Source organism: Micromonas pusilla (genome assembly GCF_000151265.4).
Source record: "Micromonas pusilla CCMP1545 genomic scaffold MICPUCscaffold_6, whole genome shotgun sequence".
Classification (NCBI taxonomy): Eukaryota; Viridiplantae; Chlorophyta; class Mamiellophyceae; order Mamiellales; family Mamiellaceae; genus Micromonas; species Micromonas pusilla.
The window spans coordinates 583,864-611,536 of record NW_003315887.1 but is presented as its reverse complement, the minus strand read 5'-3'; the positions used below and the strand labels follow the sequence as shown (position 1 = coordinate 611,536).

General features: G+C 68.0%; 12 protein-coding genes across 12 annotated transcripts in view; 6 read left to right on the top strand and 6 right to left on the bottom strand.

The window, feature by feature from the left end:
* MICPUCDRAFT_40208 (uncharacterized protein) overlaps positions 1-503 on the top strand; it is a gene marked incomplete at both ends in the record, with an annotated part of 4,680 nt that extends 4,177 nt beyond the window's left edge. Inside the window, one exon of the mRNA XM_003059449.1 lies at positions 65-503. Coding sequence (XP_003059495.1) covers positions 65-503 — 439 coding nt within the window. The remainder of the gene's footprint in view (positions 1-64) is intronic.
* A 151-nt stretch (positions 504-654) lies between these two features.
* MICPUCDRAFT_58808 (uncharacterized protein) lies at positions 655-1,521 on the bottom strand (the record flags this gene model as incomplete). The annotated part of the gene is made up of 1 exon (XM_003059153.1): positions 655-1,521. The coding sequence occupies one exon, from the start codon at positions 1,519-1,521 to the stop codon at positions 655-657; it is 867 nt and encodes a 288-aa protein (XP_003059199.1).
* Positions 1,522-1,812: 291 nt separating this feature from the next.
* MICPUCDRAFT_47521 (SNF2 super family) lies at positions 1,813-7,143 on the top strand (the record flags this gene model as incomplete). The annotated part of the gene is made up of 1 exon (XM_003059448.1): positions 1,813-7,143. The coding sequence occupies one exon, from the start codon at positions 1,813-1,815 to the stop codon at positions 7,141-7,143; it is 5,331 nt and encodes a 1,776-aa protein (XP_003059494.1).
* A 68-nt stretch (positions 7,144-7,211) lies between these two features.
* MICPUCDRAFT_58806 (uncharacterized protein) lies at positions 7,212-8,360 on the bottom strand (the record flags this gene model as incomplete). Its single annotated transcript, XM_003059152.1, has 1 exon — positions 7,212-8,360. The coding sequence occupies one exon, from the start codon at positions 8,358-8,360 to the stop codon at positions 7,326-7,328; it is 1,035 nt and encodes a 344-aa protein (XP_003059198.1). The 3' UTR covers positions 7,212-7,325.
* A 96-nt stretch (positions 8,361-8,456) lies between these two features.
* On the bottom strand, positions 8,457-11,051 carry MICPUCDRAFT_58805 (uncharacterized protein; the record flags this gene model as incomplete). The annotated part of the gene is made up of 1 exon (XM_003059151.1): positions 8,457-11,051. One exon carries the CDS (start codon positions 11,049-11,051, stop codon positions 8,457-8,459), a length of 2,595 nt encoding a protein of 864 aa, XP_003059197.1.
* A 250-nt stretch (positions 11,052-11,301) lies between these two features.
* Positions 11,302-12,066, top strand: MICPUCDRAFT_47520 (uncharacterized protein; the record flags this gene model as incomplete). The annotated part of the gene is made up of 2 exons (XM_003059447.1): positions 11,302-11,355; positions 11,591-12,066. The coding sequence occupies 2 exons, from the start codon at positions 11,302-11,304 to the stop codon at positions 12,005-12,007; spliced, it is 471 nt and encodes a 156-aa protein (XP_003059493.1). The 3' UTR covers positions 12,008-12,066.
* Positions 12,067-12,197: 131 nt separating this feature from the next.
* On the bottom strand, positions 12,198-13,237 carry MICPUCDRAFT_5637 (uncharacterized protein; the record flags this gene model as incomplete). The annotated part of the gene is made up of 3 exons (XM_003059150.1): positions 12,198-12,449; positions 12,571-12,775; positions 12,966-13,237. Coding segments are annotated over 3 exons (729 nt in total), but the record flags the coding sequence as incomplete, so codon positions are not given.
* A 461-nt stretch (positions 13,238-13,698) lies between these two features.
* Positions 13,699-14,700, top strand: MICPUCDRAFT_58802 (uncharacterized protein; the record flags this gene model as incomplete). The annotated part of the gene is made up of 1 exon (XM_003059446.1): positions 13,699-14,700. The coding sequence occupies one exon, from the start codon at positions 13,699-13,701 to the stop codon at positions 14,698-14,700; it is 1,002 nt and encodes a 333-aa protein (XP_003059492.1).
* A 135-nt stretch (positions 14,701-14,835) lies between these two features.
* On the bottom strand, positions 14,836-15,645 carry MICPUCDRAFT_58801 (uncharacterized protein; the record flags this gene model as incomplete). Its single annotated transcript, XM_003059149.1, has 1 exon — positions 14,836-15,645. One exon carries the CDS (start codon positions 15,643-15,645, stop codon positions 14,836-14,838), a length of 810 nt encoding a protein of 269 aa, XP_003059195.1.
* Positions 15,646-15,784: 139 nt separating this feature from the next.
* On the bottom strand, positions 15,785-16,378 carry MICPUCDRAFT_18039 (uncharacterized protein; the record flags this gene model as incomplete). The annotated part of the gene is made up of 1 exon (XM_003059148.1): positions 15,785-16,378. The coding sequence occupies one exon, from the start codon at positions 16,376-16,378 to the stop codon at positions 15,785-15,787; it is 594 nt and encodes a 197-aa protein (XP_003059194.1).
* Positions 16,379-24,472: 8,094 nt separating this feature from the next.
* MICPUCDRAFT_69563 (uncharacterized protein) lies at positions 24,473-26,263 on the top strand (the record flags this gene model as incomplete). Its single annotated transcript, XM_003059445.1, has 2 exons — positions 24,473-25,782; positions 25,968-26,263. The coding sequence occupies 2 exons, from the start codon at positions 24,473-24,475 to the stop codon at positions 26,221-26,223; spliced, it is 1,566 nt and encodes a 521-aa protein (XP_003059491.1). The 3' UTR covers positions 26,224-26,263.
* Positions 26,264-26,490: 227 nt separating this feature from the next.
* MICPUCDRAFT_58798 (uncharacterized protein) lies at positions 26,491-27,626 on the top strand (the record flags this gene model as incomplete). The annotated part of the gene is made up of 1 exon (XM_003059444.1): positions 26,491-27,626. The coding sequence occupies one exon, from the start codon at positions 26,491-26,493 to the stop codon at positions 27,547-27,549; it is 1,059 nt and encodes a 352-aa protein (XP_003059490.1). The 3' UTR covers positions 27,550-27,626.
* Between the last annotated feature and the right edge of the window lie 47 nt (positions 27,627-27,673).

The window sequence follows — 27,673 nt, the reverse complement described above, 5'->3', positions numbered from 1 at the left end:
GGTCGACTCTGAGGATCCCCAGCGTTTTCGGCGGCGCGACGACGCACCTCGGCGTGCCGTCGAGCGCGACGCATAAAAACCCGCCGGGCGGCGGCGGCGGCGGCGTCGCCGGGTTCCGAATATCGCCCCCCGATCCGTTCCCCGCGGCGCCGTGGAAGATCAAGGTCACCGCGCTCGTGGAAGAGACGGAGACGGTCGGCGGCGGCGGGAACGCGGGGCTCAGAGGCGGCGTCATCGGCGCCGGGTTCGGCGTCGGCGCCGGCGGCGGCGCCGGCGGCGATTTTTACCTCACCCCCGTGAACTGCGGCGCGTTCGTCGTGCCGTGCGTGAAGAACAGGACGCCGCTGTGGTTCGAGTTTCGAGTCCCGGAGGAGGAGCGGCACAAGCTCGACGGCGCGAGGCGGCTGATATTCGAGTCCGTCGGCGGCGGGGGGGGCGATGGGGAGGCGGCGGCGCCGCCGCCGTCGCTCGCGGGTCGGGTGCAGGTGTATCGGTGGAGCTGACCGGCGGTCGTGAACGAAAGAGAATTCGCGCGTCGTCGTCGTTAAAGAAGCGTTCGTTCGTTCGATCGTCGTCCTCCGTTCGCGTCGTCGTCGCGCGTCCGTCCTAGTCGCGACGCGGTGCGTCGTCCGTCGCGGTCCTCTCCGTAGTCCGTCACGGCGTGTCGTCGCGGAGAGACGCCATTTTTTTATCGACCTCGTCGTCGTCGTCGTCGATGACGATGACGCCCTCGCCACCCTCCTTCGCGCACACCGCCGACTCCATCTTCGTGTTCGCATCCTCGGCGGCGCCTTCGCCGTCCTCGCGTCCGCCGCCGTCGCCTGGACCCGCGGGCGCACACCCCGGCGCGTTGAACGCTTCCTCCGGGGTCATGAACCGCACGCCGGCGCCCGCCGCGAACTCTTTGTCCGACGCGGAGAAATCGCCCGCCCGCCCCGCGGCGTCCCCCACGAAGAAGCACTCCGCGACGTTCACCTCCACGCCGCCGTTGAACGCCGCGCTCGTCGCGAGCTTCCACATCCCGGCGCCGGGCTTCCGGTAGCTTCGCGGGTCTTTGTCGACCCCTTTCTGGGTCGCGCAAAACGCCTGCAGCGGGACGCCGGCCGCGCGCGCGAACGCGTCGATCCGTCGCCGGACGACGTCCGCCCTCTTCCCGGTCATCGCGCCCTTGACGCCGCCTTGGTTCGAGAAGATCACGATCTTATACCCCGTCGCGTGCAGTCGTCTGAGCGTCGGCGCGACGTCCGCGGACCAGTCGACGAAGTCGTTCACGTCCGTGACCATGTATCCCTTCTGTCCGCTTCTCGTTTTTTGAAGCGTGTCGTCGAGGTCGAACGCGGCGATCTTCGCGCACGGCGCGCACGCCGCTTCCGTCCTCGCGAGGAGCGCGTCGTGGTGCGTGGACCATCGCGGCGCGGACGAGGACGACGGCGACGTCGACGACGTGCACGCGGTCTTCGGGTTGGGGCCGCCGGCGGGCGCCCCCGGCGGCGGATCCTTGCGCTTGAAGAAGTTCTCCATCGAGATCGAACGAATCGAACGACTCGTAGTCCGCTGGCGCGATCCGACGCACGCGCGACGGTGGGATCCGACGAGAGGACGCGCCGCGTGCGAGAGCGAGTGCGCGGCGGGGAAGGAGGGCGCGCGGCGTGCGCACGCGCCGACGCCGCGGACGATCGCGAGAGCGCTCGCGATGGTGCTCGTCCCGTGACGACCGCGCGATCGAAAGTGGGCACCGGGCGGAGGGTGCGGGTGCGGGTGCCATGCCATCACGCTTGAAAAAACGCGATCGCCGCGCTGACCGCCAGTGCGATGCCGCGCAAGAAGGCGCCGCCGAGGCGGAACGGCGAAGCCGCGGAAATCGCGGCGAAGCGCGAGCGCGCCGCGGAGGAGAGCGCGCGCGATGTCGCGAAGAGAGCGCGCGCTCGCGCGTCGTTCGGTCGCCCCGCGCGCGAGAGCGCAGACTGCGAGATCCTCGGCGACGACGACGCCGCCGATCCTGGGTTCTTCGACCTCACGACGCTCTCCGGGCGCGAGACCCGCGGCGGACGCGTCGCGAGCGGCGCGTCCGCGTCCGCGTCCTCGCCGCCCGCGACGCGCGTGCGCTTCGAGTCCGCGAAGAACGGCGACGTCTTGCGATGGAGACTCGCGTCGACGACGCGCGAGGACGACGGCGAGGACGCGACGGACGACGACGACGACGCCTCCGCCGCGTTCGCGACGGACATCCCGAACGGCCCGGCGACGACGCGCGCGTTCTTAGACCTCGTCGCCGGCGGGTTCCTCGCCGCGCGGGTGCTCCCGAGCCAGGGCGGCGGCGGCGCCGGTCGCGCGATAGGGCTCGTCCTCACGCCGACCGCGCTGCAGGACGAGGCGACGCATCCGGAGGCGTGTTCGAGGCGAGCGAAGCACGCGTCGCTTCGAACGACGCTCGCGTGGCTGACGCCGCCGACGACGCCGAGAGACGTCCTCGCCGCGGGTCTCGCCGCGGAAGCGGGAGACGCGGGGGAAGAAGACGGAACGTCAACCGACGCGGCGTCCAAGTCGCTGCTCAGGGAGATCTACGACGCGGCGAAGCCGCCGAGCGACGCGCCGACGCTGCGCGGGGACTTCTCCTCGCGGCTCGCGCCGACGCCGCGGCCGTACCAAAGACGCGCGGTGGACTGGATGATCCGACGCGAGAAGGGCGGCGTCGGCGCGATGAGCAAACGCGGAGGAGCGCAAGACGCGGACGCGGACGCGGACGGCGGCGGCGACGACGACGCGTTGCATCCGCTGTGGAGCCGCCTCCTCGGCGGCCACCGCCGCGGCGACGACGGCGTCCGGTTGTACGTCAACTGGCACACCGGTCAGCTCTCGCGGACGCGGTTTCCCGCGCCGGAGGACGTGCGGGGGGGCATCCTCGCGGACGAGATGGGCCTGGGGAAGACCGTGGAGGTGCTCCTGTGCGTCCTCGCGCATCCGTACGTCCCGCCCGCCGCGGAGGACGCCGCGACGAAGAAGACGGCGGCGGCGAAGGAGGAAGAAGAGAAACGACCGCCGGACGACGGCGTCAAAGCCGAGGCCGCGGACGCGCGCGTCGACGTCGAGGACGGGCCTATGATAAAGCGCGGGGAGAAGGACGACGACGCCGTGATGCGCGTCGATGAAGACGAAGACGACGACGACGACCAGTCTCGCGCGCGATGCCCGTGTTGCGAGCTTCTCGATCCGCTCTTCGTCCCTCCGAGGGACGGCGTGTGGCTCGCGTGCGAGACGTGCGACGATTGGTACCACGCCCGCTGCGTCGGGTACACGAAGACGGACGAGAGGAGGCACGCGAAGGCGACGCGCGACGCGCGGCGCGTCCTCGCGGACGCGAGACGCGCGGCGGAGGAAGCGGAGACGTCGAAAGACGCCGCCGCCGCCGCCGCCGCCGCCGCCGCCGCGGTGACCGCCGCGGAGGCGGACGTCGTCGCCGCGGACGACGCGATGCCGTTCACGTGCGGCGCGTGCGTCGCGAAGCGCGCGGGCGAGATCGTCTCCGGGCCGTGCGGCGCGACGCTCGTCGTGTGCCCCGCGCCGATCTTGAATCAGTGGCGCTCCGAGCTCGCGCGGCACGCCGTCCCGGGCGCCGTGCGCGTCGTCGTCTACGAGGGGCAGCCTCGAGACGCGGGCGGGCCGAGCTCCGGGACCGTGAAGAAGAAGAGAGGGAAGAAAACGTCGTCGGCGACGTCGGCGGGGTTCGAACCCGCGCAGGTGACGTCCGCGAAGGACCTCGCCGCCGCGGACGTCGTCCTGACGACGTACGACGTGCTGCGGAACGACCTGCATCACGACCCGAGCGGCGACGCGGCGGGCGCGGCGCGCGCGTCGAGGTACGCGAAGCGGTACTCGATCGTCCCGACGCCGCTGACGCGCTTGACGTGGTGGAGGGTCGTGTTGGACGAGGCGCAAGAGGTGGAGAGCAGCACCGCGGCGGCGGCGGCGATGGCGAGACAACTTGTCGCGACGCACCGGTGGGCGGTGAGCGGCACGCCGGCGTCGCGCGGGTTGGAGGATCTCCGGGGGTTGTTTTCTTTCCTCGGCGCGCCGTCGCCGCTCGCGGACGCGACGTGGTGGCGGAGGTGCGTGCAGACCCCGCACGACGCGAAATCGCGCGTCGCGAAGGCGCAGCTCGCGCGACTCCTGCGGCGCGTGATGTGGAGGAACGGTCGCGAGGACGTGAAAGACGAGCTCCTTCTGCCGCCGCAAGGGCAGACGATCACGTGGCTGCGACCGAGCGGGATCGAGGCGCACTGGTACCGGCAGCAGAAGAAGGTGTGCGAGCGCGCGGCGAGGGACGCGTTGCGGCGCATACGAGGGACGCCGAAGACCGCGACCGCGGAGACGGATGCGATGGACGAGGAGGACGCCGAGCGCGCGCGACGGGCGTCGGCGCCCGCGTGGGCGGCCGCCGCCGGCGCGGGGAGAATCCTCGGCGGCGGCGACGGCGCGTTCGAGGACGTCGCGGATTTGATCGAGAACGGCGGCGAGGAGGAGGAGGAGAAGGAGGAGGAGGACGACGACGACGACGACGATGCGCCGCTCGACGCCGCGCCACCGCCCGTCGTCGACTTGACCGGCGCCGACGACGACCGGTATCTCACGACGGAGGAATCCAGACGCGTCCTCGCGCCGTTGCTTCGTCTGCGTCAAGCGTGTAACCACCCTCAGGCGGGGACACACGGCGTCCGCGGCGTCGTCGGCGGCCCGGGCGGTCCGAACGCCGCGGGCGCGAGCGTCGGCGCGGGAGGGATCCACCACGGCGTCATCATGACGATGCCGCAGATACACGAGGTGCTGATCGAGCGGCAGCGCGTCGAGGCGGAGGAAGCGCAGCGGCTGGTCGCGTTCACGCTGAACGCGTCCGCGGGCGTCGCGATGTGTCGGAGAGAATTCGCCGTCGCCGTGAAGCACTACCGGGAGGTGTTACGGCTCGCGGGCTCAGGCTCGGCCGCCGCCGAGGACGGCAGTTTGTGCCTGCGTCTGGACGCCCTTCAGCGGCTGCACGCGCTGCATAACTTGCGAGAGGCCCTAGACGCGGCCGTCGCCGACGGCGTCGGCGTCTCGCGAACCGTCGCCGACGACGCGTTATTCGCGGACGCGGAGACGGAGCGGCAAAAATACATCGCGCAACGCGCGGGCGGGCTCGCCGCGGCGTCGCGCGAGGTGGACAAGTCGCGCGCCGCCATCTCTCTGGCGCGCGCGCGGTGCGGCGCGACCGGAACGGGGACCGGGCCGAGCGGCGCGACGTGGTGGCTCGGCGTTCTGGACGGCGGGAAGACGTCCGTCGACCGGCTGCTCGACGGCGTGCTGCGGGGGATGTGGCAAGGCCGCGAGGCGCCGTTCCGCGACGTGAGCGGACTGCGATACACGCTCGAGAGCGATCTCGATAGGATGGGGGAGGAACGCGAGAGGTTTACCGCGCGCGTCGAGCACCTCGCGCGGGTGACGTCGGAGGCGAACCCGGAGGACGTGGCCGCCGCCGGGAAGTGCCCGGAGTGTAAGACGAAAAACATCTTCGACGACGCCGGCGAGGCTGTCGGCTCGCGGTTCGTCGGTCGGAACAGGACCGCGAACGCGAATGCGAACGCGAATGCGAACGCGCCGCGCGGCGGGTCGTGGTGCCAGCACTGCCGCAGCAAGGTCGTCTTCGAGGCGTACGAGAACGTCCTGTTCGCCGCGCAGGGCGTGGACAGAGACATGCGTTTCGGAGGCGCGGGGTTCGGCCGGTCGGGCGGCGCCACCGACGTCGGCGCGGGGAAGTCCGCGCCGTCGTCCGCGGAAACGGTCCTCAAGCACCTCGCGTCGAGGATCCCGAAGATCGGGCTCGCGAACGCCGCGGCCGCGGAAGCCGCGGCGGCGCACTTGGAGATGCTCGAAGAGATGCGGAAAGAGTTCACGCGCGCGATGACGCTGACGCGAAAGCAACGCGAGGAGTTGTACGCGAGAGACGAACTCGCGATGGCGACGACGCGGATACGCGTCCGCGCGGAGCACGAGGTCGCGCTCGGGGGACTCCCGGACCCCGTGCCCGAGCACCTGCGCGACTCCGTCGTGCACGAGTGGGAGCTCGACGGCAAAGATACGACGTACGCGATGGACCGAGTGACGTACGAGGCGGACCTTCGCCGCGCGTCGGCGCAGACGCGGTTCTTGGAACGCCTGCGGCACGAGGACGAAGACGACGCGGAAAAGGCGTTCGAGTGCCCGGTGTGCCACGAGGACGTGGACACGTCCGCGGCGGCGGCGTCCGTCGCGGTCCTTCCGTGCGGGCATCGGCAGTGCGTGCGGTGCACGGACGCGCTCGTCGACCGCGCGCCGCCGCCGCCGCCGCGACACCCGAAGTGTTTCAAGTGCCCGACGTGCCGCGCGCGCGTCCCCTCGGACGAGATCAACTACGTCAGCGCGGGGTCGTCGAGGGTGCGATACGAGCGGTGGCCCGCCGCGGGCGCGAGCGCGAACGACGACGTCATGGACGCGCAGCTCGGGACGGAGCGCGAGCAACTCGAAGGCGAGGCGTCGAAAGTCGTGCGAGGGTCATGGGGCACGAAAGTCGAAGCCGTCGCGCGGCGAGTACTCTGGCTGTTGGACGACGCGAGGCCCGGCGCGGACGCGGACGCGCGCGCGCTCGTGTTCCCGGAGTGGGAGGACGCGCTGCGCGTCGTCGCCGCGGCGTTGCGCGCGAACGGCGTGGACGTCGAGCACCCGGCTGGGGGCGGGAAAAAGCTGCGCGACGCGATCGAGCGGTTCAAAGCCGCCCCGGCGCTTTCCGCGTCGTCCGCGTCGCCGCCGCCTCGCGTGCTTCTGATGCCGTTGCGACGCGGCGCGAACGGGTTGAACCTCACCGAGGCGCAGCACGTCATCCTGCTCGAGCCCGTCCTCGACCCGGGCGCGGAGGCGCAGGCGATGAAACGCGTCGATAGAATCGGTCAGACGAAACCGACGTGCGTGCACCGTTTCTTGCTCTCTGGCACCGTCGAAGAGAACGTGCACGAGCTGTCGAGACGACGACGCGAGGCTGCGGTCGGCGACGGCGGCGGCGACGTCGGACGCGGACGCGGCGGTGCGGGGTCGGGGATGAAGCTGTCGGAAGTCGACGTCCTCGTGCCGCCGGCGTGAGGCGCGAATTTGCTTCCCATACGTCACGCCCACATCCGGCGTGAGGCGCGAATTTGCTTCCCATACGTCACGCCCACATCACGCTACGACTACCTACAACATAGCTACGCTAGCTAGCAAACTACCTTCGTGAAACCACGGACACTACGTGTAGTTAGAAGAATCCTCCGTCCGTCGTCGATTCAATTTCCTTTCGCGGCGATGGCCGCGGCTAACGCGTCCGAGATACCCGTGCACGTCCCCGTCGCGCACCAGTTCGCGACGCTGTACGTCTCGCACCCTCTCAGACACAGCTGTAGGAGGAATATGTCGTACATGTCGTCGATGTTCTCCCCCGGGTCCTCGCCGTTGCCGTACCAGTCCACGGTGCCGTAGAACCCTTGCGCGCGTTTCAGATACGCGTCGCAACGCAGGTTGGCCACCGGGCAGCACTGGTAACAGTCCACGGACCCCGGCGTGTCGCTGCACTTCCCAGCCTGGCACGGCAGGCACGACCCCGCGCCGGCTTGCCCGGCGTGCGGCTGATAGAACCCCGCGGGGCAAAGCGTGCACTCCGCGGCGCCGGCGTCGCTGTACGTCCCTCGCGGGCACGGGAGGCACTCCTCCGCGTTTCTTCCGCCCGCGCTCGGCTGGTACGTCCCCGCCGCGCAGTTGGTGCACACGACCGCGCCCGCGGTCTCGTCGAACTCGGTGTTCAGTCCGCGGTACAGCTTCGTCGTCGCCTCGCGGTAGGCGAGGATGTCGGACTTGCTGAACGTTCCCGGCGGGCACAGCACGCAGTTCTCCGACCTCCCCGTGGAGGGATTGAACGTCCCGCTCGGACACTGCTGGCACTCCGTCTGCCCCTCCAGGGGCTGGTACCATCCCGCGGGGCACTCCACGCACGCGGACTGCCCGACGCGGAACTGCACGCTGCCGGGTTTGCACGGCTCGCACATGCAGCTGTTCCACTTCATCGTCTTGCCGGACACGGACGTGACCTGGTTCGGCTCGCAGACCGCGCACTCGCTTCCCGGGCAGCATCCCGTCCCGCGGCCTCCGCCGCTGAGGCATCCGTTCTCGCTGAAGAAGACCTGATCGGGGTTGTCCTCTTGGAACACCATGAAGATGGAGATGCTGCTCAGAGGCGTGCACTCCTGCGCGCGCGCGACGCGCGGGAGGAGCGACAGCGCCGCCGCGAGGAGCAGCGACACCGCGCGCGCGAGCCCCCGCGCCATCTCGACTGACGACGCTCTCGGCTTCTTCGAACGTTCCAACGACGCGTCAGCGTCAGAATGATGGAACTGAACGAAATAAATTATTGACAAACGCGCCTATTCCACGCCAACGGACGCCTCCGTCTCTTCTCTCGCTCTCTGCGCTCCCCCGCACGTGGACTCGTAGTCCGCGCAGCAGTCCCCGTTCTCCGGCTCCAAGCAGCTCGCGTCGCAGCAGCACGTCCCGATGTTCGGATCGTCCTGGTACGTGTAGTCGCAGAGACCGCATATGTTCGGCGCCTGCGCGACGCACGACCCGCCGTTCCCGCCGTTCCCGCCTCCTCCGGGCGGCGGCGACGGCGTCGGCGGAGCGCGCCCCGGCGGCGGCGGCGGCGCGATGAAATACTGCGATATGGGCGTCAACACCGGCGGCGGCGCGTTCAGGAACACCGCGGGCGGCGGCGGCGGTCGCGTCACGAGCAGCGTTTGCAACGGGGAAAAACTCGACGGCGTTCGCGGGCCCGGCGGCGGCGCCGGCGGCGCCGGCGTGATCGCGTTCGCGGGGGTCAACGCCGCGTCGATCACGTGCACGTACCCGTTCCCAGCCTTGAGGTTCGGGAGGACGAGTCGCGCGGCGTGCGCGTTCGCCTCGCGCGCTTTCGCCGCCCACGCCGTGGACGCTTCGTGACTCTTCAGGACGTCCTCGAGGGTGAGCGTCGTCGTTCGGGCGTCGGCGTTTTCGCTCGGCGCTCCCGCGTCCTCCGCGTCGTTCCCCTCTTCCTCCTCCGCCGCCGCCGCCGCCGCGGCCGCCGCGGCCTCCGCGGCGTCCACCTCGGACTCGTACGCGTCGACCGCGCTCCTCTGAAACGCGGCCAGCAGCTCCTCCGTGCTGCTCGTATCCCGTCGACTCTCTCGCACGAATTCGTTCGCGACGCCCCGAAGCGGCAACCACGCGAACGGCGCGATCGACACCTTCCGCGTCGGCGCCCCGGCGCACTCCGCCCACGTCCCGGGCTGCGCCTTACACCGCGTGATCTTCGCGGGCGGCGCGGGCAACACCCCGGGGGTCACGCCGACTTTGATCCCGAGCCCCAACAACAGCGTGTGCATCGCGTCGTCCGCGCGCAAGCCGCTCGACGGAAAAACGCCCCGGACGACGTGCGCCAGAACGACGTCCGCGAGGTCGCTCCCGCCCCTCGCGAGAATCTGATCCACCGGCCCTATCGTCTTCAACCACGCGACGTCCGTGGGCGCGAACATCGTCACCGCCGCCCTCGGCGTCTGCAGCGCGTCTTGGAGCCCGGACGCGAGGACGACGGAAGCCGTCGTCTTCAGCTCCGGCGTGTTCAGCAGCGTCGTCATCACGCTCTCGACGCACCGGTACCAACCCGGGACGGCGCCGGCTGCGCTGCTGCCCCATCCCCGCGTCTTCACGAGCGGCTGACAGAACCTGTACTGCCGCGCGTAACACGCGTGCGCGACGCCCGTCGCCTCGGATATCTCCCCGCAGCGTCCGAACGCGCCGACGAGGCCTTGCAACGCGAGCCCGCCGCCGACGTACCGGACGTTCTGTAACCCGTCCAAGCTCCTCAACTTCGCGTTGGACTCGAACCGAACGTCGCCGATCACGCTGGAGAGGCTGAACAGGAACGACGCGGACGCGAGCGACGTGCGTCGGACGACGAGCGACCCGCCGATCTGCGCGAGGCCGTTGAGCGTCCCGCCGTCCAGCGCCGCCAACGCGTCGCATCCCTCGATTTTCACGTCCCCGGCGACGTACCGCAGCGACAGAAACGCCTTCTTCGCGTGCGTTACTTTCGGCGCGTCGAGCAGCCGCAGCGACCCGAGCACGCGGTCCAACGTCGCGAACGCGCCCTCGATTTCGACCAGCGACGGAAGCGTTTCGAGCCGAACGTCGCCGTCGATGCGCGCGAGGCGTCGAAACGCGCCCGCGACGCGCGTCAACGCGTCGCACCGCGCGACGACGACGTCGCCCGCGACCGCCTCCAGCGACGCGAACGGCGGCGGCTCGGGCGCGCGAGCGACGCCGCCGCCGCCGCCGTCTCCGATGGACGTCAGCGCGGGGGAGTCGCGGACGACGACGCCACCGCCGACGCGTCGCGCCGCGGGGAAGCACGCGCCGTCCAGCGTCCTCGCCGCGTTGTTCGCGAGCACGACGTCGCCGCCGACGCGAACGAGCCGCGCGAACGCCGCGCGCTCGCCGTCGCCGAAGCGCAACACGCGCGCGTTGTTCAGGACGAACACCCCGCCGCCCACCTCCTCGAGCGCGGGAAAGATCGCGAGGTACACGAGCCGCGTGTTGTCGACGACGACGTCGCCGCCCACGCGCGTCAGCGCCGGGAACGCGCCGCGAAGCGACGTCTCGACCGCGTTGTCGCGCACGAGCACGTCGCCGTCCACGCGCGCGAGGCGCGCGTCGTCGAACGCGCGCGGGAGGCGCGCGGAGACGAGCAGCGACCCGGTGACGACGTCGCACGCGGCGGCGTTCGCGTTCAGGGACGCGTCGAACGAGCCCTCGCACACGTTCGGCGTCGTCGGAACGTCGCCGAGGCTGAGCCACGCGAGGCGCCCCGCGTCCGCGTCCGCGTCCGCGGGCGGCGGCGGAGGGAGCCCCGCGAGCGCGAGCGCGACGCGACGCGATGGCGCGGCGAAGACGACGAAGACGAGAATGAGGGAGGCGAGACGCGGCATGACGGGCGTCGACTCGCGGCGGGCGCGGCGCGGCGCTGGCGCGAGTGCCCGTCGCCTCACTTTGTCTTCCGCGTTCAGTACAAAAAAACTTTCGGCGCGAGGGTCGTTCCATCGGTCAATTGAAAGGGGAAACGATCAAATGTTGAAACCGAGCGGTGGGTGAAAAACGTTTGTATTGAACGCGCTGACGGGAGTCAGTTTTTTAAGTCAACCCCGTCGGTCGCAGTACGATCGCGCGCGACGACGCACGATGTCGCAGCAACAGGGCCAGCAACTCGCGACGCTCTCGCCTCAGCAGCTCCAGGTGCGCGCCCGCGCCGCCCTCGCGCGCGCGCGCTCGCGCCGCGGCCCGCACCTCGCGCGCGCGCGCGTCGGATCTCGCGAGACGAAACGAACATCTCGCGGGCCCGACGTCGGCGCCGCGATCGCGCGCGCGCGCGACTCCGATCGTCGTCCTCCGTCCACCGCGCCCGCCTCGCTGACGCGCCTTCGCTCCCCTCCCCCCTCCCCGTCGCGCCCCGCCCCTCCTCCCACCCCAGGGCCTGAGCGAGCAGCTCGAGCAGGACATCAACCAGCTCACGGAGTCGCTCGCGAGCCTTCAAAAAGCCATCGGGCGCTACCACACGAGCGGCCGAGCGCTCGAGGCGATGAAGGAGGAGACCGAGGGCAAGGAGATGCTCGTGCCGCTGACCGGGTCTCTGTATGTCCCGGGGAAGTTGGGGAGCGTGGATAAGGTCCTGATGGACATCGGGACGGGGTACTTCGTGGAGAAGAGCCCGGAGCAGGGCGTGGATTACTGCAAGCGAAAGATCAACCTCGTGCGCGAGAACATGGAGAAGCTCATCGAGGTCATCACGGAGAAACGGAAGCAGGCGATGCAGGTGACGCAGACGTTTCAGGCGAAGATGCAGGCGATGGAGGCGCAGGCGGCGAAGCAGAACGAAGTCGGCGCGTGACGTGATAACCGTATTAGTTAGCGCAACCCCGAGCGAGCGAGGGAAAAGAGCGTTTATTTTACGTCCGTCGCCCCCGCGAACGTTCGCCACCCTCGCGTCACCCTCGCGAACGAACGATCGCCTACCTCGCGTCGTCCTTAACCTTAACCTTAGTCGGCGGCGGCGGCGGCCACGGCATCGGCTTATCGTCCCGCGTGAACTTGGCTAAAAACTCCGTGTTTCCCTCCTTCGCGCCCTTGATCGGCGACGTCGTGTGCCCTTCGTACCTCCACCCCAACTCGCTCGCGCCGGTCACCACCTTCTCGATCACCTCCTCGTGCACGCTCGCGTCCCTCACGACCCCCTTCGACCCGATCTGCGCGCGCGTCGCCTCGAACTGCGGCTTTATCAACACCACGAGCGTCCCGCCCGGCTTGGTCGCCGCCGCCACCGCGGGGAGCACCTTGGGTGAGGGCCGTTCCATACAAAAAAAAGTTCACCGGTCAGTTGAAAGGGGGAGCGATCAAATGTTGAAACCGAGCGGTGGGTGAAAAACGTTTGTAGTCTACAACTACAGAACGCACCTTGAGCACGCTTATGAACGACAGGTCCAGCGTCGCGACGTCGACGAGCTCCGGCAGCGGCTGCAGATGTCGCAAGTTCGTCCGCTCCATGACGACGACGCGCGGGTCCACGCGTATCCGCTCCGCGACTTGCCCGTACCCGACGTCGACGCCGTAGACGCGCGCGGCGCCGGCTTGCAGCGCGCAGTCGGCGAAGCCGCCGGTGCTGAGGACGATTCCACGCGAGCGAACGAACGTCGGGGTGGAGTTCAAAGGCGTCAGAAGCGGAGTTGAAAGGCGTCGAGGTGTGTCGGGATTGAAAGCCAGGGATGAGCGGAGAGATGCGCCGGGAGAGAAAGTCCTCAAGGAACGCCGTTCACCACGCGAACGCGGTCGTATGGGGACCAGTGTGAGACAGAACGCGCCTGAGTCCCGCGTCGAGGATCACGAGGCCGCGCACGTCCATCTCGAAGTGCTCCAGCGCTCTCTCGAGCTTCAGACCGCCTCGACAGACGTACTTGGACGGCGTCGCGGTGATGCGGATGTGGACGTCGTCCCTGAGCTTCGTCCCGGCTTTGGTGACCGGGCGGTCGTCCACGAGCACCTTGCCCTGCGCGATCCACGACTGCACCACCGTGCGCGAGTGCTCCGGGTGCGCGCGCATCGTCAGCTCGTCCAGGCGCGACTTCCCCACCTTCTTCTCGCCCGGCGGTCGCGGCGGCTTCGGTCCCGCGGGTTGGGGAGAGGGCGCGCGCGCGTCGCCGTCCGCCGCGGGGGGCGTCGAGGACGCGTAGGCGCGGCGGTCGACGCCGCGGCGGTGGGGGTGCGTCGGTCCGAGGAGGACGCGTCCGCTGTGGCCCGCGACGTCGCGTCCGCCGCCGCGGTGGTGTTCACCCCGCGCGGTCGCCGCGGCGGCCGCGAGCGCGAGCGCGCGGTGGCGCACGAGCGAGGACGCGCATCGCGCGTGAAGAAGCATCCGCGCGCGACGGCGGTGTGGCGTCCGCGCCGACGGCGACGACGACTGGATGCTGCCCTTTTCGCTCGCGCGTCTACTGGTCGACGATCGAAAAAGCGTGCCTGAAAAGCGCGCCGTTAACCTAACCCTCGCGCCATTCCATCGCGCCGTCGCGCTCTGGCCTCACGCGCACGATGAGCGCGTCGTGCGTCTCCAACGTCCGCGCGGCGCTCGCCGCGTCCGCGGCGACGTCCGGGCGCGCCTCGAGCGCGGCGCCCGCCGCGCCGCGCTTCGACCGCGTCGGCGCGCGCGAGATTCGCCGCCGCCGCAATTCCAATTCTTCCCATTCTTCGTCGACGCGCGTGGCGAAGAACCCAAACTACGTCCCCGACCCGAAGCGATTCGACATGGAACCGAACACGCCGCGGACGCGGGAGGAGGAGGAGTACCAGGAAGGCTTCCGACAAGACCGCGAGTGGATGCGATACGACCCGGACGCGGTCCCCGAACACGCGCCGGCGCCGTGGCAGGTCAACACCGCGAGGCTGTTGGATTTCGAGAACAACCCCGGCGCGTGGCCGCCGTGGGTCACGCGCGAGTGCGAAAAGCAAGGCATCGACGTGCACCTGCACGACGAGCCCGAGCCCGAGTACATCCCGTACGAGGAGACCCCGGGCTTATACAACAGGTTCGACGACATGGCGCTGCAGTACCGCGAGCGCGTCAAGGCGGAGCGCGCGGCGGCGACGGCGAAACGCGCGGAGGAGATTCGACGCACGAGCTGGATGTCCATGGAGGGAGACGTACGCCTGAAGGACATCCCGTCGTGCGACGAGTCCGCGTGGACGCACGAGAAGATCGAGGAGCTCATCAACTTCCCTCCAGACGTCGCCGCGCGGATGGAGGCGCACAGCGTCTTGAGGTACGACCCGCGGTGGCCGTGCGATAACACGTGGATCCCGCCGCCCGAGCCGGACACGTGGGAGTTTTTGAAAGAGATTGGACGCGGGAGCGAGGACCCGCTGGAGGACGAGGCGCTCGGGGAGAAGCTCGCGATGCGGAACGGCATCACGCAGCGGTACGAGGTGGAGTTGGAGGCGGAGGAGTTTCTCGCGCGGAGCTCCGAGGCGCAGCTTCAGCGCGCGATCGACATCGGCGAGGACGACGACGAGGACGAAGAGGAGGAGGAACGCTAGGCGCGGACGAACCGCGCGTCGTGCGCGTACATCATCCGGCGAACGATCGACCCACTCGGACGGTTCGACGAGACGCGTCGTTCGTTCTGTTCTATTCACGCGTCGTCGTCTTCGCTATCTCGCGTCTCTCTCTACTTAGTTCCCGTGTTTGCTCGACCGCAGCGCTTCCCTACGCGCGTCCGCGAAGCTCTTGTACCCGACATCCTCCGGCGAGAAGAACACCGCGTCCACGATCGACGACCCGGGCTTCTGTCGAAGCTCCACGCGCCACCCGGGCTGGATGTCGTCGAGGGGCGCGAACCGCGCGCGTCTGCTCTCGTGCTCGTCCGGCAACCCCGCGATGGCGCCCTTCGCGTACAGCGTCGTCGTCCCCGCCGCGGGGGCGTCCGCGCCGAGTCCCGCGCCGTCGTCCCTGCGACGCGGCGCGACGGGGCGCGCGGACCGCGGCGGGCCCTGGCCCTGGCCCTGACCGTGGCCGTGGCCGTGGCCGGCCGCCGCTTCCAGCGCGCTCGAGACGGCGCCCGTCGCGAACGCGCCCGCGCCCGCGTCCGCGTCCGCGTCCCCGCCGCCGCCGCCCGCGCGCGACGCCGACGCCGACGCCGACGCGTCCAACGCCCCGAACGACGCCGCGGCGCCGCTCGCGCCGCCCTCCATCACCGCCATCGTGACGACCTCCAGGCGTCCGCCGCCGTCGCACCCTTCGCGCACGTGCTTATCGAACACGCGGTACGCGCTCGGGTCGGACGTGAACGTCACCTCGAACGATCCCGCGCCGCCGCCGCCGCCGCCGCCGTCCGCCCGGGACGTTTTCCTCCCGCCCGACGCCGCGTCTTCGTCTTCGCCGCTCGCGCCGACGCCGGCCACGTCCCGGCGACGCTCCACGACCGCGTCGTGCGCCTTCAGAAGCGCGTCCGTGGCCTCCTCGCGCGCCTTGGGCGCGGTCATCCTGAGGGTCGTTCCATACGAGCGAACGTCGGGGTGGAGTTGAAAGGCGTCAGATGGAGTTGAAAGGCGTCGAGGGCGGGGATTGTAAGCGAGGGGTGGGCGGAGAGATGCGCCGGGCAAAGTCCTTAAGGAACGGCGTTCACCACGCGAACGGGGTCGTATGGGGACCAGTGTAAATACGAACGCGCCTGAACCGCATCGCCGCGCGTTTGATGGGGAACACGGCGCCGAGCTTCGGCAGCGCCGCGAGCGCTTGCTGCTTCGCGCTCTTCATCGGGTCCACGGAGAAGTGAACGTCGCGCAGCGCGCGCTCGATCATCCCGGGAGGGTACGGCCGGTTCGTCTCCGGGTTCACGCACTTGTCCACGAGAACGTTGACGACGTCGCGGAAGAGCGTGTCGAAGTTGAGCTTCCGCTCCTTGTCCGAGACTTGCATCTCGCCGACGTCGAGGATGACGCGGCATATCGTCTTCTCGTCCGTGGTCCCGAACGCTCGCATCAAGTCCTCCTCCTTCGCGAGGACGCCCTTGCTGACGTTGTTGTAGATCTGCGTCGTCTGCACGACGTCGTCCATGTCCTTCTCGAACTTGTCCCTCCACGCCGCGACGGTGTTCTTGTAGCACGCGATCTCGAACCGGACGCCGTGCTTCTTCAGCCGCACCACCGCGATGTTCGTCAGCTTCTTGATCCCGGTCGGGAGCGCGAGCTGCGTGATCGACGCACGGCCGCTCATGACGCGCGAGCGCGAGCCGGGGGCGGCGGGGGCGGCGGCGGCGCGGGAGATGGATGACGAGAGAGGCGCGGCGTGGGCGGACGCGGACGCGGTCGGTTTTTTTTTGTCATCAAGTCCAGGCGCAGGCGGGACGTTCGTTCGGACGCGGACACACTTCGAACAAAAGCGCCCACCCGCGTGTGTGTCATACAGTCGGCTGACTCGGCACGTCGGCGCTCTCCGCCGCGACCTCGCCTCGAGGGACTCGTTCCTCGCGACAGAAAGCCGAGGACGTCGCGCGCGAAGACGTCACCGCGTCGACGCGAGCGCGAGGACGGCGCGATCTCGCGGACGACGAGACGACTTTTCGATTCGACCAGAGTCGCTCGGACACACGTGCTGACATTTGACGGCGTCGACGCGCGCCGCTTCCGCCGCGCGATGACGCGACGCGCGGACCCCCCCCCGCGCGCTCGCTCCGTATCCGCGCGCGCCGTCCCGCGATCGCTCGTCGTGTTCGCGCTCGTGTGCGTCCTCGCGCTCGCGCGCGCGCCCTCGCGCGCGAACGCGGCGGTCGACCTCGGGACCGATCTCGAGGTGAAGAAGTCCGACGGGACGGTCCTGTTCACCGTGGACGACGCGACCGGGGACTGCACCGTCGGCGGGACGCTCTCTTCCGCGGGCGTCGCGACCCTCGCGAGCGCGAACGTCACCGGGACGTTAGCCTCCGGCGCGACGACGCTCTCGAGCGCGACCGTGTCCGGGGCGCTTTCCGCGGGCGCGACGACCATCACGGGCGCGACTGGCATCACGGGCGCGACGACCATCACGGGCGCGACAGTCATGAAGGGCGACGTCACGGTGAAGAAGTCCGACGGATCGGCGACGGTGCTGACGGTCGCCGGCGCGACCGGGAACACGGTTATCAGCGGGACGCTGAACGCGGGTGCATCGACGCTCGCGAGCGCGAGCGTAACCGGGTCGCTGTCATCCGGCGCGGCAACGTTGGCGAGCGCGACCGTGTCTGGAGCGCTTTCTGCGGGCGCGACGACCATCGCGAGCGCGACGCTGAACGGTGACGTGACGACTTTCGGCGACATCTCGATGTCGAAGACCGCTTCCGCGATCACGCACACCGCCGCGGCGGGCGCGACGAGCGGGCTGACGATCTCGAGCGACAACGGGTTCGTGGAGGTGGAGAGCGTGCGGATCACAGGCGGCGCGTCAAATTCCGGCATCGGGTTCGGAGCGACGAACATCATCACGCTGTCCGCGTCTGGCGTGGGCGTGACCGGGACGCTGACTTTGAGCGGGCTGGCGACGCTCGCGAGCGCGACCGTGACCGGCGTCTTGACGTCATCGAGTGACGTTTCCATGTCGAAGACCGCCGCCGAGATCACGCACACCGCCGCGACGGGCGCGACGAGCGGGTTGACGATCTCGAGCGACAACGGGTTTGTGGTTGTGAAAAGCACGTCGTTGTACGTGGACGTGGAAGACGTGCGGTTCACGAGCAAAACTATCGGCATCGCGGGCACCACGAATCTGCTTTCGCTGGCGTCAACGGGCGTGAGCATCACTGGGTCCCTCGCAGTTAACGGTGCACTCACCATGACAGATCTATCGCTGTCCGGGGATATAGTCTTATCGAAAACGGCGGCGACGTTTACGCACACCGCCGCGGCGGGCGCGACGAGCGGGTTGACGATCTCGAGCGACAACGGGTTCGTGGTCATCACGGGTGGGACCAGCACGGCTTCGTACGTGGACGTGGAGGACGTGCGGTTCACGAGCAAAGATATCGGCATCTCCGGGACCGCGACGCTGATAACGCTCGCGTCAACTGGCGTTAGCGTGACCGGGACGCTGCAATCGTCCGGGAAGGCGACGCTTGCAGATGACTTAGCGGTGACCGGAGTGAAATCCAACCTTACTGCTTTGGGGCTTTCCGGGGACTTGTTCATGTCCGACACGGTCGCTGAGCTCACGCACACCGCCGCGGCGGGCGCGACGAGCGGGCTGACGATCTCGAGCGACAACGGGTTCGTGGAGGTGGAGAGCGTGCGGATCACTGGCGGCGCGTCGAAATCCGACATCGGCTTCGGTGCGACGAACATAATCGCGCTGTCCGGAACGGGCGTGGGCGTGACCGGGACGGTGTCGTCGACGGGTGACTTGACTGTTGGCTCGTCGAAGTTTGTAGTGACCGCGAGTAACGGGAACTTGCTTCAGACGGGGGACACGTCCTTGTCGAAGACCGCAGCCGCGATCACGCACACCGCCGCGGCGGGCGCGACGAGCGGGCTGACGATCTCGAGCGACAACGGGTTCGTGGAGGTGGAGAGCGTGCGGATCACGGGCGGCGCGTCGAAATCCGACATCGGGTACGGAGCGACGGACATCATCGCGCTGTCTGCCACGGGCGCAGGTGTCACTGGTCAGCTCGACGTGGGATCGTCCTCGACTCGAAATTTCATCGTGACGAGTGCCGGCGACACGACTATCTCGGGGACCCTCGGGGTGACCGGGGCGACGGCGATAACGGGCGCGCTCGGGGTTGGCGGGGACTTTTCTGTTGCGACGACGAAATTCAAGGTGCTCTCGGGAAGCGGTAACACCGACACAGCGGGAACCCTTACTGTTGGCGGGGCGACAACCCTTCAAGGTGCTTTAACGGTAAACGGCGCCGCAACGTTCGAGGGCGCTGTGACTGTGAAGGGACTTTTTGTTGCGCTCGGTGATTATCGCATCGGTGATTTTTCTCCGAGCGACACGCTCACAGTGAATGCCGCCACGACGTACAACACCACTGCGAACATGACGCAAACGCTGGACGTGTACGGGGCAGGAACATTCCACACTACGTTAACTGCGACGGCGGCAACGACGTTGTCGAGCACTGTCGCCGTCGGAGGGGACTTCACGGTGGCTTCGACGAAGTTTAAGGTTTTGGCAGGGTCTGGAAATACAGAAGTCGCGGGGACGCTCAAAGCCAGCGGGGTCACGACTTTGGAAGACGACGTGATTTTAAACAAGGCGACCACACTTCTGACGCACACGGGCACCACTGGATTGAAGATCACGAGCACGCAAGCTGCCGCGTACGTGGAAGTGGAAGACATTCGCTTCACGGCATTGAAAATGGGCGTCGGCACGACAGACGTCATTACACTTGCGACGACGGGCGTGCACGTGACCGGGACGCTGCAGACGACCGGACTGGCGACGCTCGCGAGCGCGAGCGTAACCGGGACGCTTTCGTCCGGCGCGGCGACACTCGCGAGTGCGACGCTGAACGGTGTTTTGACGACTTCCGGCGATATCGCAATGTCAAAGACCGCTTCTGCGATCACGCACACCGCCGCGGCGGGCGCGACGAGCGGGCTGACGATCTCGAGCGACAACGGGTTCGTGGAGGTGGAGAGCGTGCGGATCACGGGCGGCGCGTCGAAATCCGACATCGGCTACGGTGCGACGAACATCATCGCGCTATCCGCTACAGGCGTGGGCGTGACCGGGACGCTGACATCGAGCGGGCTGGCGACGCTTGCGAGCGCGATCGTGTCCGGAGCGCTTTCTGCGGGCGCGACGACCATCACGGGCGTGACTGGCATCACCGGGGCGACGACCATCACGGGCGCGACTGGCATCACGGGTGCGACGACCATCACGGGCGCGACGTCCATCAAGGGTGATCTAGCTGTGAAGAAGTCCGACGGAACTTCGATGTTCACCGTGGACGACGCGACCGGGAACACAGTTATCAGCGGGACGCTGAACGCGGGTGCATCGACGCTCGCGAGCGCGAGCGTAACCGGGGCGCTGTCATCAGGCGCAGCAACGTTGGCGAGCGCGACGCTTAACGGTGACTTGTCAACCTCGGGCGACATCGCAATGTCGAAGACCGCTTCCGCGATCACGCACACCGCCGCGACGGGCGCGACGAGCGGGTTGACGATCTCGAGCGACAACGGGTTTGTGGTTGTGAAAAGCACGTCGTTATACGTGGACGTGGAGGACGTGCGGTTCACGAGCAAAACTATCGGCATCGCCGGCGACACGAGTCTAATAACTCTCGCCTCGGCGGGCGTGGGAGTGACTGGGACGCTGACATCGAGCGGGCTGGCGACACTCGCGAGCGCTACAGTGACCGGAGCGCTTTCTGCGGGCGCGACGACCATCACGGGCGCGACTGGCATCACGGGCGCGACGACCATCACGGGCGCGACAGTCATGAAGGGCGACGTCACGGTGAAGAAGTCCGACGGAACTTCGATGTTCACCGTGGACGACGCGACCGGGAACACGGTTGTAACTGGAACACTCGGCGCTGGTGCATCGACGCTCGCGAGCGCGAGTGTAACCGGGGCGCTTTCTGCGGGCGCGACGACCATCACGGGTGCGACAGGCATCACGGGCGCGGTGACTGTCACGGGAGCGACGTCCATCAAGGGCGATCTCGCTGTTAAGAAGTCCGACGGAACTTCGATGTTCACTGTGCACGACGCGTCTGGAAACACGGTTGTAGCTGGAACCCTCGGCGCTGGTGCATCGACGCTCGCGAGCGCGAGCGTAACCGGGGCGCTGTCATCCGGCGCGGCAACGTTGGCGAGCGCGACCGTGTCTGGAGCGCTTTCTGCGGGCGCGACGACCATCACGGGCGCGACAGTCATGAAGGGCGACGTCACGGTGAAGAAGTCCGACGGATCGGCGACGGTGCTGACGGTCGCCGGCGCGACCGGGAACACGGTTATCAGCGGGACGCTGAACGCGGGTGCATCGACGCTCGCGAGCGCGAGCGTAACCGGGGCGCTTTCTGCGGGCGCGACGACCATCACGGGCGCGACAGGTATCACGGGCGCGGTGACTGTCACGGGAGCGACGTCCATCAAGGGCGATCTCGCTGTTAAGAAGTCCGACGGAACTTCGATGTTCACTGTGCACGACGCGTCTGGAAACACGGTTGTAGCTGGAACCCTCGGCGCTGGTGCATCGACGCTCGCGAGCGCGAGCGTAACCGGGGCGCTGTCATCCGGCGCGGCAACGTTGGCGAGCGCGACCGTGTCTGGAGCGCTTTCTGCGGGCGCGACGACCATCACGGGCGCGACAGTCATGAAGGGCGACGTCACGGTGAAGAAGTCCGACGGATCGGCGACGGTGCTGACGGTCGCCGGCGCGACCGGGAACACGGTTATCAGCGGGACGCTGAACGCGGGTGCATCGACGCTCGCGAGCGCGAGCGTAACCGGGGCGCTTTCTGCGGGCGCGACGACCATCACGGGCGCGACTGGCATCACGGGGGCGACGACCGTCACGGGCGACGTCATGGTGAAAGCTTCCGACGGAACGGACAAGGTGACCATAGCGTCGAGCACGGGCAACACGGTTATCAGCGGGACGCTGAACGCGGGTGCATCGACGCTCGCGAGCGCGAGCGTAACCGGGGCGCTGTCATCCGGCGCGGCAACGTTGGCGAGTGCTTCTGTGTCCGGGGCGCTTTCTGCGGGCGCGACGACCATCACGGGCGCGACTGGCATCACGGGGGCGACGACCGTCACGGGCGACGTCAAGGTGAAAGCTTCCGACGGAACGGACAAGGTGACCATAGCGTCGAGCACGGGCAACACGGTTATCAGCGGGACGCTGAACGCGGGTGCATCGACGCTCGCGAGCGCGAGCGTAACCGGGGCGCTTTCTGCGGGCGCGACGACCATCACGGGCGCGACTGGCATCACGGGGGCGACGACCGTCACGGGCGACGTCAAGGTGAAAGCTTCCGACGGAACGGACAAGGTGACCATAGCGTCGAGCACGGGCAACACGGTTATCAGCGGGACGCTGAACGCGGGTGCATCGACGCTCGCGAGCGCGAGCGTAACCGGGGCGCTGTCATCTGGCGCAGCAACGTTGGCGAGCGCGACGCTTAACGGTGACTTGTCAACCTCGGGCGACATCGCAATTTCGAAGACCGCTTCCGAGATCACGCACACCGCCGCGACGGGCGCGACGAGCGGGTTGACGATCTCGAGCGACAACGGGTTTGTGGTTGTGAAAAGCACGTCGTTATACGTGGACGTGGAGGACGTGCGGTTCACGAGCAAAACTATCGGCATCGCCGGCGACACGAGTCTAATAACTCTCGCCTCGGCGGGCGTGGGAGTGACTGGGACGCTGACATCGAGCGGGCTGGCGACACTCGCGAGCGCTACAGTGACCGGAGCGCTTTCTGCGGGCGCGACGACCATCACGGGCGCGACAGTCATGAAGGGCGACGTCACGGTGAAGAAGTCCGACGGATCGGCGACGGTGCTGACGGTCGCCGGCGCGACCGGGAACACGGTTATCAGCGGGACGCTGAACGCGGGTGCATCGACGCTCGCGAGCGCGAGCGTAACCGGGGCGCTTTCTGCGGGCGCGACGACCATCACGGGCGCGACAGGTATCACGGGCGCGGTGACTGTCACGGGAGCGACGTCCATCAAGGGCGATCTCGTTGTGAAGAAGTCCGACGGAACTTCGATGTTCACCGTGGACGACGCGACCGGGAACACGGTTGTAGCTGGAACCCTCGGCGCTGGTGCATCGACGCTCGCGAGCGCGAGCGTAACCGGGGCGCTGTCATCCGGCGCGGCAACGTTGGCGAGTGCTTCTGTGTCCGGGGCGCTTTCTGCGGGCGCGACGACCATCACGGGCGCGACTGGCATCACGGGGGCGACGACCGTCACGGGCGACGTCAAGGTGAAAGCTTCCGACGGAACGGACAAGGTGACCATAGCGTCGAGCACGGGCAACACGGTTATCAGCGGGACGCTGAACGCGGGTGCATCGACGCTCGCGAGCGCGAGCGTAACCGGGGCGCTTTCTGCGGGCGCGACGACCATCACGGGCGCGACAGGTATCACGGGCGCGGTGACTGTCACGGGAGCGACGTCCATCAAGGGCGATCTCGCTGTTAAGAAGTCCGACGGAACTTCGATGTTCACCGTGGACGACGCGACTGGAAACACGGTTGTAGCTGGAACCCTCGGCGCTGGTGCGTCGACGCTCGCGAGCGCGAGCGTAACCGGGGCGCTGTCATCCGGCGCGGCAACGTTGGCGAGCGCGACCGTGTCTGGAGCGCTTTCTGCGGGCGCGACGACCATCACGGGCGCGACAGTCATGAAGGGCGACGTCACGGTGAAGAAGTCCGACGGATCGGCGACGGTGCTGACGGTCGCCGGCGCGACCGGGAACACGGTTATCAGCGGGACGCTGAACGCGGGTGCATCGACGCTCGCGAGCGCGAGCGTAACCGGGGCGCTTTCTGCGGGCGCGACGACCATCACGGGCGCGACAGGTATCACGGGCGCGGTGACTGTCACGGGAGCGACGTCCATCAAGGGCGATCTCGCTGTTAAGAAGTCCGACGGAACTTCGATGTTCACCGTGGACGACGCGACCGGGAACACGGTTGTAGCTGGAACCCTCGGCGCTGGTGCATCGACGCTCGCGAGCGCGAGCGTAACCGGGGCGCTGTCATCCGGCGCGGCAACGTTGGCGAGTGCTTCTGTGTCCGGGGCGCTTTCTGCGGGCGCGACGACCATCACGGGCGCGACTGGCATCACGGGGGCGACGACCGTCACGGGCGACGTCAAGGTGAAAGCTTCCGACGGAACGGACAAGGTGACCATAGCGTCGAGCACGGGCAACACGGTTATCAGCGGGACGCTGAACGCGGGTGCATCGACGCTCGCGAGCGCGAGCGTAACCGGGGCGCTGTCATCCGGCGCGGCAACGTTGGCGAGTGCTTCTGTGTCCGGGGCGCTTTCTGCGGGCGCGACGACCATCACGGGCGCGACTGGCATCACGGGGGCGACGACCGTCACGGGCGACGTCAAGGTGAAAGCTTCCGACGGAACGGACAAGGTGACCATAGCGTCGAGCACGGGCAACACGGTTATAAGCGGGACGCTGAACGCGGGTGCATCGACGCTCGCGAGCGCGAGCGTAACCGGGGCGCTTTCTGCGGGCGCGACGACCATCACGGGCGCGACAGGTATCACGGGCGCGGTGACTGTCACGGGAGCGACGTCCATCAAGGGCGATCTCGCTGTTAAGAAGTCCGACGGAACTTCGATGTTCACCGTGGACGACGCGACTGGAAACACGGTTGTAGCTGGAACCCTCGGCGCTGGTGCGTCGACGCTCGCGAGCGCGAGCGTAACCGGGGCGCTGTCATCCGGCGCGGCAACGTTGGCGAGTGCTTCTGTGTCCGGGGCGCTTTCTGCGGGCGCGACGACCATCACGGGCGCGACTGGCATCACGGGGGCGACGACCGTCACGGGCGACGTCAAGGTGAAAGCTTCCGACGGAACGGACAAGGTGACCATAGCGTCGAGCACGGGCAACACGGTTATCAGCGGGACGCTGAACGCGGGTGCATCGACGCTCGCAAGCGCGAGCGTAACCGGGGCGCTGTCATCTGGCGCAGCAACGTTGGCGAGCGCGACGCTTAACGGTGACTTGTCAACCTCGGGCGACATCGCAATGTCGACGACCGCTTCCGAGATCAAGCACACTGCCGCGACGGGCGCGACGAGCGGGTTGACGATCTCGAGCAGCAAAGGTTTTGTGGTTGTGAAAAGCACGTCGTTATACGTGGACGTGGAGGACGTGCGGTTCACGAGCAAAACTATCGGCATCGCCGGCGACACGAGTCTAATAACTCTCGCCTCGGCGGGCGTGGGAGTGACTGGGACGCTGACATCGAGCGGGCTGGCGACGCTCGCGAGCGCTACAGTGACCGGAGCGCTTTCTGCGGGCGCGACGACCATCACGGGCGCGACTGGTATCACGGGGGCGACGACCATCACGGGCGATCTCGATGTGAAGAAGTCAGACGGAACGTCAGTTATGTCCGTAGACAGCGCTTCCACAAGCATGGTCGGTTTCGGGACGGATAGTCCACGAGCCGTCGTAGATGCGCGTTACGGAACTGGAACTCCAGCTGGTCCTTGGGTGGCTGGTGCTTTCGGTCCAAAAGGAGATAACGGAAAGCACGTCGTGTTGGGAACTTCTTTTGACGTGCCAACCATCGGAGGACACGGTCGAGGGACCGGGGCGGCGTGGACCTCGTGGGAAAATTTAGCCATCAACCCCTCCGGCGGCAACGTCGGCATCGGGACGTTTGCGCCTTCCTCTACGCTACACGTAGTCGGCGACGCGACCATCGCGGGCGCGGTCACGGTGACCGGGGCGATCACGCAGTCGGGCAAGGCGTACGCGTACGGCACCCGGGACAACACGATTCAGGTGCTCACGGGCTACCCTGGTGCTTCGTTGTCGTGGCCGACGACGAGCGTGGTAAACGGCGGCTTCACCAAGAGCGGGAACAGCTACACGCCGCCGGTCACGGGGTTGTACCGCGTCTCCGCGACGGCGAGCGCGTACGTGTCCCATACACTGGTCCCCATACGACCCCGTCGGCGTGGTGAACGCCGATCCTCAAGGACTTTGCCCGGCGCATCTCTCCGCCCACCCCTCGCTTTCAATCCCCGCCATCGACGCCTTCAACTCCAACTGACGCCTTTGAACTCCACCCCGACGTCGCGTTGTATGGAACGACCCTCAGGTACATTGCCACGACCAGCGGCGAGCGTGCGTTCGAACTCGCGTTGCACGCCGTGAGCACGGGTGCCAGGTTGGTATATTCCATCGGTCATTTAGACTACCTGGAGAGTAGTACTGGAACGCACTCGAACGTGGCCGTCGGGCCCGCTGTCGTGACGCTGACGGCGGGCGTGGCGTACGAGTGGCGCGTGTATTCAGAGAACGACGGGGTGGGAAGGGTACACGTAGCCCAACACATCATAGAGAGCTTTCCTTGAGCGACGCTCGACGTCGTTTGTATCACGGCGATATTTATGCAATAAACCTTGGCGTGCGTGGGAACGGCGCGTGTGAGAGGCGCGCGCGAGGGAATGACGTCGGCGAATCCGGATATCGCGATCGAGATATTTTTGCCACGTTGGATTTCGTTGGTTTCGTGGACGCTTTTCACCTCTTTTCCGAAACTCGCGTGACGGCGGTCGGCGGCGTCTCCTCGCGGCACAGTCGGCGGCGCCGCGGGGCTCGCGAGCGCTCGCGGGGGGAAGATGGGACGCGGCGCGGACGCCGCCGGCGGGGACCCGGTCGCGGCGGCGGTGGCGGCGGAGAAGGCGGCGGCGGAGGCGGCGACCTCGCCGCCGTCGCCGCCGTCGTCGTCCTCGCGCGATTGGCATTTCCTTCCCTATCCAGTGGGCCATCGCAAGCGCGCGTCGTTCGTTCGCCACTACGAGACGCTCCTCGCGGCGCGCGCGGACGCGGCCGCGCGTCACGCGTACGTCCCGTCCGTCCGCGCCGCGCTCGACGGCGACGGCTTCGCGTCGCTCAGGCGACTGAACGTCCTGACGTTCGACCCGGCGGCGCATCCGGTGCTGCGCGCGTTTCGCGCTCTCATCGGCGTCGCGGACGACGCGGACCTCTCGCGCGCGCATTTGTCGTTCCGCGACTTCAGCCGTCGCTCGTCGCACCTCGACGACAAGGCGTCGCTCCTCGCGCCGCTCGCGCGGGACTCGCCCGCGCGCGACGCGTTCGTCGACGCGTACGACGCGCTCGTCCTCGCCGTCGTCGCCCCCGCGGTCGCGGCCGCGATGGGGCCCGAGCTCGAAGACGCTATCCTCTACGCCGCGTTTCCGTGCGTGCGCGTCCAGCAGCCGTGCGAGTTTCACACCATTCGCGCGCACGTGGACTCGATGTACAACCACCCGGAAGGGAGCGTGAACTGCTGGCTGCCGCTCACGAGCGCGTTTGGCGCGAACACGCTGCAGCTGGAGTCCGCGCCGGGGGCGGAGGACTTTCGCCCGCTCGAGCTGGATCACGGCGCCGTCGCGATGTTTCACGGGCACTCCGTCGCGCACTTCACCGTGGCCAACACGACGGACGAAACGCGCGTGTCGCTCGATTTCCGCGTCGTGCCGCGCAGCGTGCACGACCCGAGCGCGGAGTGCACCGCGCGCAAGGGTCCGGGCGACGCGTCCGCGCGGCAGTGTTACAACGTGTCTGGGTATTACTCCGCGGCGCGGAGGGGAGACGACGGGATCTGGCGGAAAGTCGTCTCCGGAAGACCGAGCGCTCGGCACGGGTTCCCGCATCGCAACGACGAGATGGCGTAGTGTGGTGATTCGCGCGTAAACGTACTGCAGTGCAGGTAGCTCTAGATGTATATTAGTAGTTATATAGTAGTAGCAGCAATGGCAGTGGCAGCGCGAGGAGTCGTCGCGTCGCGCGCGAAATCAC